At 39.8% G+C, this 12,500-nt stretch overlaps 1 protein-coding gene across 3 annotated transcripts in view; it reads right to left on the bottom strand.

Moving 5' to 3' along the window:
• LOC138008090 (short transient receptor potential channel 4-like) overlaps window positions 1–7,804 on the bottom strand; it is a 72,028-nt gene extending 64,224 nt beyond the window's left edge. For 2 of the 3 annotated variants that reach the window (XM_068855291.1, XM_068855292.1), the window contains exon 1: window positions 7,643–7,778. In XM_068855291.1, the coding sequence (XP_068711392.1) occupies window positions 7,643–7,706 (64 nt within the window). In that variant the 5' untranslated portion in view covers window positions 7,707–7,778. Of the gene's footprint in view, window positions 1–7,642 lie in introns of all 3 variants that reach the window. The other variant, XM_068855290.1, reaches the window with a different exon arrangement.
• Window positions 7,805–12,500: the final 4,696 nt, after the last annotated feature.

Raw genomic sequence — 12,500 nt, 5'->3', positions numbered from 1 at the left:
GGTTTTCTTTGGTTGCCCAAAATTCGGCAAGCTGGCCTTACGCATAGATTTCAGGTTAGCATCGCGGGCCTGTCTGTTTTTGATTGTCTGTTTGTTTTTGTATTTTCATTTGATATGTTTTAGACTTTGCTTGCATTGTTCAGCATTTGTCTGCGGTTAATCGAATGGCCCGTGTGTGGCATGCGTTTGCTACGGTTACCGGGCGGCATGGTTGTGTGAGTTGCTGCACTCTTGCGAGTTTTGAGCGTGGTCTTAGTTGTATACCGCGATTTAGCACTTGAAGTGCGATGCTGGTCTTACCAGAGTTTCATGTTGCCTACTTTATAAAGCAGATACATTAGAGAGGTTGCATTGTTTGCCCTCTGTTGCAGCTGTTTTTTGATAGCTCCTCCTGTCTGGATTATTATTTTTTTTACCTTTGTGATTTTGCGCAGTGTTTCTTTCCTGCTATATTTGCTCGCTAACATTATTTTGGTTTCTCTTTTTATTTTCATAAGATATCTTGCGGGACGGGGGCTTCGCGGCGAATCTCCAGGATCCATCATTGCAGTTAATGGTTCCTCGTCTGGTTGATATTGAGTTAGAGTCTAACGCAGCAAACACAGCCTACAAGTACAGCAACGGGTGGCAGAGATGGAAGACCTGGGCGCAGTCTAAGCTGTGTGTACCTGTTCTCCCGGCAGTTCCTTTGCAAGTGGCCTTGTATCTGAACGTGCTCGTGGAGCGTGCAGTACTTGAGGGCCATTCTGCCTCCGTGATAGAATCTGCTTCGTACAGTATCCGATGGGGTCACCGTCTAGCAGGGATGGACTCACCTACCATTCACCCCTTGGTGAAGGGTGTTGTCGAAGGTGCTCGAAGGAAACTAGCGAGACCCGTCCAGCCCAAGCAGCCGTTGAAGCATGCCTCTATTGCTGAGATTACCTTAATCTTGAGCTCTGCATCTGCATCTTTAGCAGATATTCGCTTTTTATTTATTCTTTTAGTAGGATATGCAGGTGTTTTTCGTATTAGTAAAGTTTTGAGCATTAGAGTGCGGGATGTTTCCATGTTTGATGATTTCATGAAGGTTTATCTGATTATGCGTAAGAACGATCAGTACAGGGACGGGCACGTTTCGGTAATAGCTAGGTCTCTGTTACGAGTTCGAATGTTTTGAGGTTAGGTAGCTTGCAAACTAAATTGAACGCAGGGTTGTCGGAACGACAACAAGAAGATTTATTCCAAAATGAACTTAGTTTCCACGAAGTAAACTCTAAACAGCACGTACTTACAAACTTACACGGCCTCCGCCAACTTGAATAAACACTGCTTCTGTCATACTTGACTAAACACGGCTAACGGCTAACGCCAACTCTCTTCGCTTGTGAAAAACTAGTTAAAAACTCCGCATGGACTCGTCTACTTATATACTCTTACACTAAGCTTCTAGAACTTTCTAAAATAGTAATCAATCTAATTATAGAAAGATTACAAAACACACCGATTTAGAAACGCTTACGCACGGACCTAAAAATAAACAAACTACGAACTCTCGCGAAGCTTCTAGAAAGTAACGCTAGTCACGCAATGCTATTTTTCGTAACAATCTCGGAAACCTACCTGTCCGGTGGGGATAACAGAAAGAATATTATCTTTGCTGCCTATTATCCTATTGTTCGCAGAATCGTTAATTCTAGGCATTGTACGGAGCGATTTCATGAGTCTCTTGGGATAAGTTATTCCACAGCTTATGCTAGTTTAATTCCTACATTTCGCCCTTTGTTTCTGATGCAAGTTTGTATGGTACGCATAGTATTAGGATTGGCTGGGCTAACGATCGGGGGTTCCAGGTCCCTCGATTCCTCAATGAAGGACAGGCATGTTGGTTGGAAGAATCCGAAGTCTAAGTTTCGTTATCTTGAAGCTGTGCCAGAACAGTTTATTGAGATTACTCGGTCTATGAGCATTTAGTTCGTTATTGGGGGTCCAGTAGGAGGGCCAGGCAGCCGTAGCCTACTTTGGCTCCTACCCAGATTTCCTGCGCCAATCTTGGTGAGGTTTTTTTCTGGCCTCCGGGTGTCCGCTGCGGTGGATACGTGCTCGGCTTGCCTTGTATTGCACGGGCTGGGGTATCCAACCCCCCGGGGAGTGTTGTGTTGTTTGCTTATTTTTGAGTCTTTAATAAAGAAAGTGCAGGTTACCGCGGCACACTGAATTATTCTCCATATCGTTGTTGTATTTTGTTGTTTCTATGGTACGGTAAATAGCACAGAAAGACACCTTGGCGTTCTCTATCAGTAATGTAAACTATACAGTTTTTTGCGACTATGCATCAGTGTCTTGCTGCCTTAATTTTTATTTCCTTGCTATTAAGTTTTTATCATTAATTCCCTCACAGAGTGTAAGTCGAGTCATGTGGTCGAGTAAAAAAATTAGTTAATTTTTTTTACTTGGGCACTTCATGCATTAACTATTCCAGCTAATAGTTTTTATTAAATTTTCGATCTTGGATATTGCTGTTCTAGCTTTCTGATTGGTGCACTCAATCTTGGATACATATAATGGCAAAACCTTTAAGGGAGAGGATGATTGCTCGAGGAGACTTCATTGTCGAGGAGAAGGGATCCTTTGTGAAGAAGGGCGCGCCAACGCTGCCGGTTCGATGCACATGCTTGCCAATCGTCGCCAATTTCCAGTTGTCTGAGGTCCCTCATGACGATGTCTTTGAAGCGGAGCATTGGCCTTCCGACTTTCCTTGATCCAGAGGCTAGTTCGCCGTAGAAGATGTCCTTTGGAAAACGTCCATCTAGCATCCTACGAACGTGGACTAAGCAACGTAAGCGACGAGCCTTCAAGTAGGCGAAAAGAGAACTGCAGCCAGTAAGCTAAAGAACTTTCTCATTCGGGACTTTGTCACTCCACGTGATAGTCAAGATCCTTCGCATGCATTACATGTGGAAGCCATTAGACTCTGGAGACCGGCTTAGCAGTGAGAGACCAAGGCTGCATGGTCTGCAAACAGAAGCTCGTGAAACTAGGACGTTGGGAATCTTGGTTATCAGCTCATACTACACCCTATGACCTAATATGGAAACTGATTACTGGGTTGCCAAACCTAGTCGGAATCTGAGTTTCGTGTCTCCGTATTGTTGTTTTTTTTTCCGTGTCGGTAAAGGTCTTGCCTGTCACTACCCTGCTAAGTGGTGTCTTTGTCCATAGAGTCTTCTGTGCGTATTTTGTTTCCTTTGAGGAAGCTTGGGTGGTGCGTAGATTGGTGCACACAGGAGAACATTTAATTATTAACCTCCAATGGCGTCGAAAGTCAGTGTAACGCGAATGGCGTTTTAGTGGATCCTTAAACAAAATATACCCTCATGGATCTCAAGAATGGAACGTTATGAGCAAAACAGGCAGTGAAAAATACATATCTGGAATCTTTAAAGCGAAGAGTAATGGTCTTTGACAACAATTTCATTTTTCGCCGTTGAATATCAACTGAGCTTTATTTCTAATATTTTACCAACTTGGTATTATATACAACACCGAAATCAAATAGCAATTCTTTCGTGGATTTAACAAACATTGAAGGAATTGAACGCCTTGAATGTATCACTGTGTTTACTGAAGTCGTATCTAAGTTGTCTGGCAAGTTACATTTATATTGTACTCAACTCTGCAAAGGCAAGAAAAAATTGGAAATGTGACAGTGAAAAGTTATTTGAAAGAAAGCTGGTTGTCTCTTTTGTGCTTTATTATTTACAAACAAGGTTCACCTTTTGTGAATTTTACCATGCGTAATTTTCGGGCTTAACAAATTTACATACCTGTGTTGAAATATGATACGGGAGGATTTTTTTGGTAGTGCACTGTAAGCAGCGCATAAGTCACGAAAATAAACAGGTCTGTTAGAAGCGTGCTTGAATTTCAACAAAATGAGCCCCAAAAGCTGCAAAAAAATTGTGACGCTGATGAATAATAAAGTAGCTGCTATTCCCAAAACGATGGAATTACCTGGTGATAAATAACCTCGCCTTGGTCAACCTCAAGAGTTGAGCGGTTGTGATCTTTGTGTTGAATGCGCACCTTTCTTCTCAAACTTTATAACAATTGAAAGAAAAAAGAAAACTAACAAAAACAAAACCCCGGTATCTTGCCATCATTTGGCACAGATGCTTCACTGTTTCGCGAGTAAACACACCGCGGTAGCTTGATCACGGCGCCCGCTGAATTTGATGTCACTTTCGATTTTGCGATTTACTTGTGCAGCCAAAAGTACAATAAGAAATTGAAACGTAGTAAAAATCTCGCAGAAAGCTTTTCGCTGATAATAACTTTCCATATTCACGGTTCAAGATTAATGATGTTGCTGACGGCAAAATTTTTTATTATCGATCGACCGTCCTGAAAAATTCCTTCTGCTCTTCCTAAAAACTGTGTATCAATACTTGTTTTTCATAAAGCAAAATAACAAAATCTGTACCTTGCTTAGTTCGCATTTTTTGGCGTTAAAATAGAATTGTCGATCCTATGCTTCTGTTACGAAGTGGTGTATTTTTTAGGTTAGCCATCCAGATATCCACCCCGCCGGACAGGGTAAAACTTCAGTGAACATTTGTATTACAAAGCTGTCAGGTGCTCAGAGTGCACGCCTAAACTTGTGGCGAAAAGAAGTTGTGAGGGAACTTGGAAATATCAACATGTCAGCCTAGAAGACAATGTTTCTCGATTCCCTTTTATTTTCTTCAATCTTTTTGGGCTTAGTACTTTGCTAGTAACCACATGTCTTCTCTGTGGGCTATTTACCTAAAACTTTTACCATGACACAACAATGATATACAATACCAAAACAATGTCATGTACTATTAGAGCTACATATTGAACTTGAATATCCTGGAAGACAAAACGCAGCTCAGTTGACAATATGGAATAAAGCGCTGTGTTACTGCACTACCACACGTACGCAATGCGCGCCTATTTTTTCTAAAGATGACAGGAATTGTTTTCTTTCTGACAAATGATTAATTGGCTGGTAGCCAAGTTTTTAACCTCAGAAAAAGATCTGTTTCATCGTATGAAGAAGTACTTCTGGGTGACCCCTTAAATGGTCTTATTGACTTCCGACCTTAAAAATTGCCTGGAACGCTGCAGTTCAATAACAGCTAACTCAGTCCCTTCTGTTTTTGAATAACAAGTGCCATAGGCAACCCATTGTACGCTAATGGAGCGTCTAGTTAATTCAAGTGACCAGGAGCCCATGACTAAACATCTGACACGTTATAGCCAACTCGCCAGTACGCACCTTTTATCTTTTGTCTATAGCCTGGACTTCCACGGGAATACATGAGTCCAACAAATTTACCTAGGGTTCCCAGGTGAGTGGATTAATTGCTCAGTTGGCATCGCAGAGGTACCATACGGGGCGAACTGACAAGGGGGCGAAAACCACTGACATGGCCCAGATATAGCGGCTGCAAGAGGCACCTGATGTATGCTTTTGGCCCCTTGTCTTAAGCCGCTATGGGCCCTAAAAAGCGCCTCCGGGGGGCAGTCGATGAAGCAAATTATATTTATTTATTCATACCATTACTGCTATAATTTGTCCATTCGAAGCTTATGAATATTTTATTTTCATTCATAATAAAATGTTTGTCGTGCACCACCACACGCGACAGCATTTAACGCTCATGGTGATTAAACGATGGCAACTGCCTGTTAATAATGAGTTTCTTTTGGAAGTATAGTTGGACAGGCTGTCTTTTTTTTCATAAGAAAGTTGTGTTCAAACTGTAGCTGAGCTTTACTTTAACGTTTTTCCAGTTCTGCACAAGGATCAGTCTTCTCTGTCATTAGTTCTTTCAGTGTTACTGAAGCTGAAACTCAACTTATTAAAGCTTGCTGGTTTATTTTACCCTTAATTAACAAGACTTTTATTTTTGCTGCCTAACGAGATTGTTTCTCATCTCCTTATTAATAATAATAATTAATAATTGTCGCAGCTAATCGCCGTCGCAAGTACAGCAACGACACAGCTCAACAAGATCGAACCGGAAGCATACAAATGCGTCTTTGGCAGCCGCTATAAGATCCATGTGTGACCTTGGGGCACAGCTTACAGCCAGCTGGAATCAGCTGTATGTTGGTTTACAAGTGACAAATTCGCTGGAGAGAAAAAAAACACGCACCTGCTTGACAATTTTAACGAGAAAAGAATATTTTTTCTGCAGAATAAGCCATCCCCTTTATCACGGCAGTTTTTTATTTAGCTGTTCTGGAGTCAAAAACTTGCCAGACATCATTCTTTGTTCTCTATATTACACGTGCGCAGATTGTTACTTCGAATTTAAAAAAAAAAAAAATTCAAATGAGTCATAAGTCATAAATGATGAATGTGGCAGAAACAATCATTCTTAATTATTTTTACCTGTAAAAATGTCTTCGAATTTTTTATTTTAAAATTAGATTCGAAGCCAAGTCAACTCGTATGCAATCATCGGTAGAATTGCGCATTATTATTAGTCGATTCGTAAAAAAACACACTCACTTGGGTGTTCAGTTGTTAAGTCTGCCCTTTTAACGTTACTTTGTACCAAGTTAGTTGCAAGGGAGAATTAGTTGCATGACCGTACCTTCTCGATTCGAAAATCTGGTATGGGTTGGGGGGGGGGGGGGGGGAATTGTCTTGTCTTTTATAAGGCTACATTGTTTTGATGCACTAAAAAGGATTTTAAAGTTCTGTCGTTGAGAAACCAAGCGCCGCTCTCTGACAAATTATTGTCTGGAACCCCTATTTCTAAACGTTCCCTTGAGAATCGTGTCGGATTGAAAAAGATGGAGAATTGCGTAAGATTTTATACGGCAGGGATTTTCTTTTTCCTGGTTAAAACTAGCCGACGCCCAGGACGTAGAACTTTATAATCGCTCTATATCATCTTTGAATTTCCAGCTGGAGCGATACTAGGTAGCGAGTTGTCAAGTTTTAATTTGTTTTTTTTTCATCTTTTCACTCTCTTCATCTCTAGTTATAGGCCTAGTTACAGACCAAAAGAGCGAGTTAAGTCCAATTTCGCTAACGTCGGACAGCTCTCAACTTTGCATGATAAAAAGCCTCGATTCATGTAGTTTAAAATTTTCTTTAAATTTGACGCAGCTCACAGCTAGCGTCAAATAATTTACCAAGTTGCTGAAAAAAATTGTTGTTGCGTGGGGAAATTTATCGAGGCTTTGTCGAGTAAAACCTGCATTTCCTGAAGTTCCATTTCATTAATTGTCCAAAAGAACGAAAGCGTAATTACGACTTCTTGTCACAAGAATGACAAAACAAAACAAAAGGGAAAAAGAAAAATTTCCAGTAACAAAGCTGCCTCAGGGTTGTCACGATCACCTGGCTCCATTATCATTAATTAAATGTTTGTTATGTCTTTTTGTTTGAACCGATGGCAAAAATGTTAGGGTCTCCAATGCCATCTTGGGGTTAAGAAAAGGAAAACTCGGATCTAAGTACAGATTGAGATCTTAAAAGTCTTTAAGGTGTTAAAAGTGTAAGAATAGGATTAACAGCAGAAATATTCATATTTCAACTTTGATATTGAGAATAATTCTTCAACTTGCATAATGCGACTTAAAACATAAAATATATTTTTTGTCCAGCGGATGTACCTACTTGTTTCTTCAGCTACTTGGGTAAAGCGCGAATCATTGTTAAGACCCTCGTTAACGGACGCCATGGCTTCACCGTAAGGAGCAACTTTCTGTGCAGGAACTCGACTTGTTTACAGTGGCTTCTGTTTTGGATCTTCCTTTAGTTAGTAATTAAAGGCCGTCTACATAATTAAGTAAAAGAGAGTAACATTTATTCTTGAATAATTATGACGTTTTACACTTTAAATTATTAACGCCAATATAGGTCATGCTTTGACATGGAGATGTAAAAGCCAATTATTTTCGGACTTCAATTATTAGTTATTAAAATATTTATTTTCATGAGGGTACGCATTAAAGGGCCTGTGGCACTCTATTGCGCATGTGCGGCTGTTTGATTTTTGACCCGACGGTTCTTTTTTCAAAGCCAGTATCAATTACGGAAATCCTGTTTAATCGACACAGTGAGACGTGCCAAAGTTGTAATAACATTTCTAAACTTCAGTTTGGTAATATACGAAGGACTTTGACGGCATATTGTGTTAGTTTTTGGGATCTGTGTAGATAAAATTCATGTCCACGAAAGCCGGATCAGGCGAAGGGGCTCGGGTCGAAAGGTTCTTACACCTCGTAGCCGCCTTGAATCCAAATAAAGAAGAAGACAAGGAATAGGAGATGGGAGGAGGCACATCGAAAGCTTTATATAGCGAAAGATGTCCATGAAAGCTGGAAAAAAATAAAGTGTATATGCGTCGATTCCACTGACACGGCCTTCGCACAACATCTTTTGTCCTTGGAGATGAGACGAAGAATGGGGTTAGTATTTACACTGATTATTGGTTTCCCTTTAGCACTATGATTCTTTGTCGTCAGCTTCGTGTGCGTTTTATTTTGCTATTCGTGTTTTTTATCCGTCAGTTCAGTTGCCATATCATGGAATGATGGCTTCCAGTGTAGGAGCAATTGGCTTCAGCTTTGAAGCGTCTCGATTTAGCTGTTGAAGCCCACGGTAGATGAGAATTTTTGTTTGGTAAAAAAGAAGGGCCGAATTTTTTTTTTTTGTGCTATTTTTTTCTCATTAGAGTAGGGTCAAGCATGATAGATCTGCTCAGTTTATTTCGCATCATTTGAAAGCCAATTTACCGGTACATTCATTTGCCAGTCATTTAGCTACCTTTTGGCACAGAGTACAGGTAACATTTTTGATCAAGTATTTTGAAATACACTATGCAACTAATACTCTATCAAGCAATTGAATACACTATGCAAGATGTATCATGTTGATGATAAATTTTACAAATAATAATAATAATTAAATAATAATAATAATAATAATCAGTAAGTTGCGTTCATTTCTAGTCACCACCTGGTAAAACTATTTGTGTAAGCACGGATCACTTTTGGCATACTGGTCCTTTGGAATGTGCAAACAGTATGTCTCTGATGTACACATGTCAATGAGAATTCCCTTCATGCAAGTTTTATACATAATTATCAACAATGATGACCACAGCAGTATGATGATAGTTATTAATACTGTAAATGAAGAAATATGTTGTCATGAAGTATGGGTATGTTCATTGTTGAAAACTTTAAAGGACACTGCAGGTTGACTCTAGTAGTTCAGTAACTCATGGGTTGTTGTTTAGTCGATGTTTGCAATTATAATAATAATAATATCTGATCTGCTAATCGCCCTTTCTCGCAGTCGGAGACTGAATTACGAAGGGCGCAGCTCAACGAGGTCGGACCGAAGGAGCTGTGCTGCCGGCTAGGCGCTCGGCCCCTGAACACGACCTAGGTATGACCTCGGAGCACAGCACCACAGCCTGATGGAATAGGCCGGGAGTCGATTTTGAGGAGGGAGGAAAACCGGAGTACCCGGAGAAAAACCCTCGGAGTCAGATTGAGATCGACTGAAACTCAGCCCACATACGACCCAAGGCCAGAGTTGAACCCGGGTCACAGAGGTGGGAGGCACGGTTGATGACCACTAAACCACCCTGACTCCCCAATTGGTACCAACTGGCAGAACTGTTTGGCTTACAAAAGGAATTATGGCATAGAGGGTTACCTCAAATGAATAATCACCGACCCTTGGCAGTCAATCACTGTCCAGGCCTAGGTTCATCAGCTGAATGTAACAGTAGTGGAATATTGTAACTAGTGATTACTGTTGATAGCAATTATTAATAATTTTCTTGTCTTTTCATATTTGCTGGCCCATAACCTTTTTTCTAGGGAACAAGTTCACAGAGCAAGGAAAAAGTTGACTACCCTTGATTGGAATTACTGGTATCATAATGGCTTTTCATTTTCCACCACTGAGGATCATGCTGACACCATCATTGCAAGAAAATACAACCAGAGAACAAAATCTTGGGACGTGAGGATGTTAAAGGTGTCCAAAGATTGTGGATATATTTAAACTTTGCATTGATGAGGACGATTATTTAATCACTCGTGAAGTCTGGCTGGAACCTGACAATCCCAGAATCATTTCTCCAACAATTGTTGAAAGTGAACCTCTTCCAGCTCATGAGCTCCTGGCAAGATGCAGAAACAGATTTTCACAAATAAGCAGCTCATAGAGATTTAAATGCAAACCTTTCAGCTACTGTAAAACTAGGAAAGACATAAATGCCCTCACAATGACGTGTTGCAGTGATGAAATTACTAACAGTCAGGTGTCAATGGAATGGCTCAAGTCAAGCTAATAGGCCTTGCCTTTTTGCTTCAGTTTTGGTAGTAACTTGAAGTAATTATATTTTAACTGTTTTTCTCTCCAAGTTTTGTGGGGTCATTGTGACGTGTAGCACTAAGCCAGCTTTGAAACCAGGACAAGATATACAGTGCATGACTTGACAGTTTTTAACCCAAGATAAGGGCTGACCATACATTACACATTGTAGCTTCGAAATCGTTGTTGGAGTTTTGTCTCATGGTAATAATTATATTGTATAACTTTAGAATTTTGTCTCCTGATGTGATTTCTTATTGTGTGGTTTTGTACATGGCAATTTTATTGCATAGCTTTTGCAAACTGAAATAATTTAAACTACAGTGAAAAAAAAAAACAATGTAAATACAAGAAATGGAAATTCCAATTCAGTGCTGTGATATTGGGAAATTGACAGTTATTGTAAAAAGTGGTGTTGAGAGTGACATGTGAATACAGATGACAGACAAGCAAAATCAAATTTTATTATTGTTCATATACATGTCTGCATCAAATTATTTGAAGATGTCAAAGCATTAATTATTATTCTAAGAAAATTTCCATTCTTGCAAAAGTTTAAGTCAGTCTAAACCAGAAGAAATCTAAATTGCCTTTAAAAATAGTTTTTATCCTAAACCAAAGTTTCACAACAAGGCAACTAAAACAAGTCAGTTATTGGGGGTGATGGTATGCTGAAAATAATTATTAAAAGAGGGGATCCTGAGATTTCCTGATATTTTTATGTGGGAGTAGAGGTTCCCTTTACTGAAAAACCACACACTGTCAGCGGTTTTGTCTGCTATTACTTCCCAACATTTAGACAGTTCGCAAACCCATCTAAACACCTGTTGCTTAGGGGATAGTGTCTTCTAGTACAAAGTACACGCACACAGAAGAGGGAACAACTTTCCTCTTCCTTCTTCCAAGGGCAGTCACCTTGTGTATCTAGGATGTATAAATATTGTGTTCAAACAGAGTTTTCAAAAGTGCCTTGCTTGTGAAATACAGTTGCATCCCCACATCCTTTGTTTTTGATGTCCTGGCTCATACACCTGTAGTACGGCAATTACCTTATTTGCCCAATTCAGGAACTGGCTTTTGGTCAGTAGACCAGTTTCGTAAATGGCGACCACCTCTACAGTTTTTTGTATTTTTAATATGTTAATTACACCAACTTCCCTCATTTTTAATATTCTTTTGAAAGTTGCTTGTCATAGCAAGAATAGAAAGGCTCATTAGCTAAAACAGAAGAACATTTTATTTGGAAGGCATGAAATAGATCAATACAAATGTAGGTTGTCCACTTGACTATGGTACATGCACAAGTCAGGTGCTGGCATCTTCATGGTCAGAGGCATTTTCATCTTGTTCCATAAGAAGGCAATCATCATAATCCATGCTTCCCACTCCCTTCTGTAGTGCCTTTATGGCCAGTTTCCATGCCATATTTATCATTTATCTATCTTTGTGGTACATTGCAATTCCGTGAAAGAAGTCCTGCCCTCAAAAATTATTGATTTTATGATGTACATACATAGAAGAGAACTCCCCACAAAGACTTCCATAAATTTTTGACTAGTCACAACTGGCTAGGAACGTTTTTTTTTTTTTGGAGAAATCGTGAAACGTGATATGCTTATCAGCCGAACGGTGAAATTGACATTATACAGGTGATTTGGCAGAACAAGTTACTGCAAGTAAAGCAACCAAAATATATTTGAATGCATGGAGATTTTCTAATATGGCGTGTATTCATCACTGATTGTACATTCTGAATGTTTGATTTCTTCTGATTCTTTTCTTCCTGATTTCCCTGAGGCACATCAGCGACACCTGTTTTTTACTAGCACTTTCAAATTGAGAAAATCGCATCGGAGCTCGAGTACTACCGGTTAACAGGCCTTGATAAACAACTCAGCTTGTCTGTTCGGCCTGCCCGAAACCGCAATCGCTGTGAAAAAAGAGTGTTGAACATATATTATCGCCTACCTTGTTTCATGCGTGTTTTCGTCCCTGTTCCACATATGCAAGTCTCTGTGTAAGATAGATATTTTTCCTACAGTTTTCCACGGTCATCCCTGACGTTCAACTGCAGAACACTCGAGGCTCTGTAGCATGACAAGTGAAGAATTCCATTGAGAAAAACGCCTGGAAATTTCAC

This window comes from Montipora foliosa, chromosome 6 (genome assembly GCF_036669935.1).
Source record: "Montipora foliosa isolate CH-2021 chromosome 6, ASM3666993v2, whole genome shotgun sequence".
NCBI classification, from domain to species: domain Eukaryota; kingdom Metazoa; phylum Cnidaria; class Anthozoa; order Scleractinia; family Acroporidae; genus Montipora; species Montipora foliosa.
Note: the sequence above shows the minus strand (reverse complement) of the source record. Positions and strands in the feature narration are given on the sequence as shown.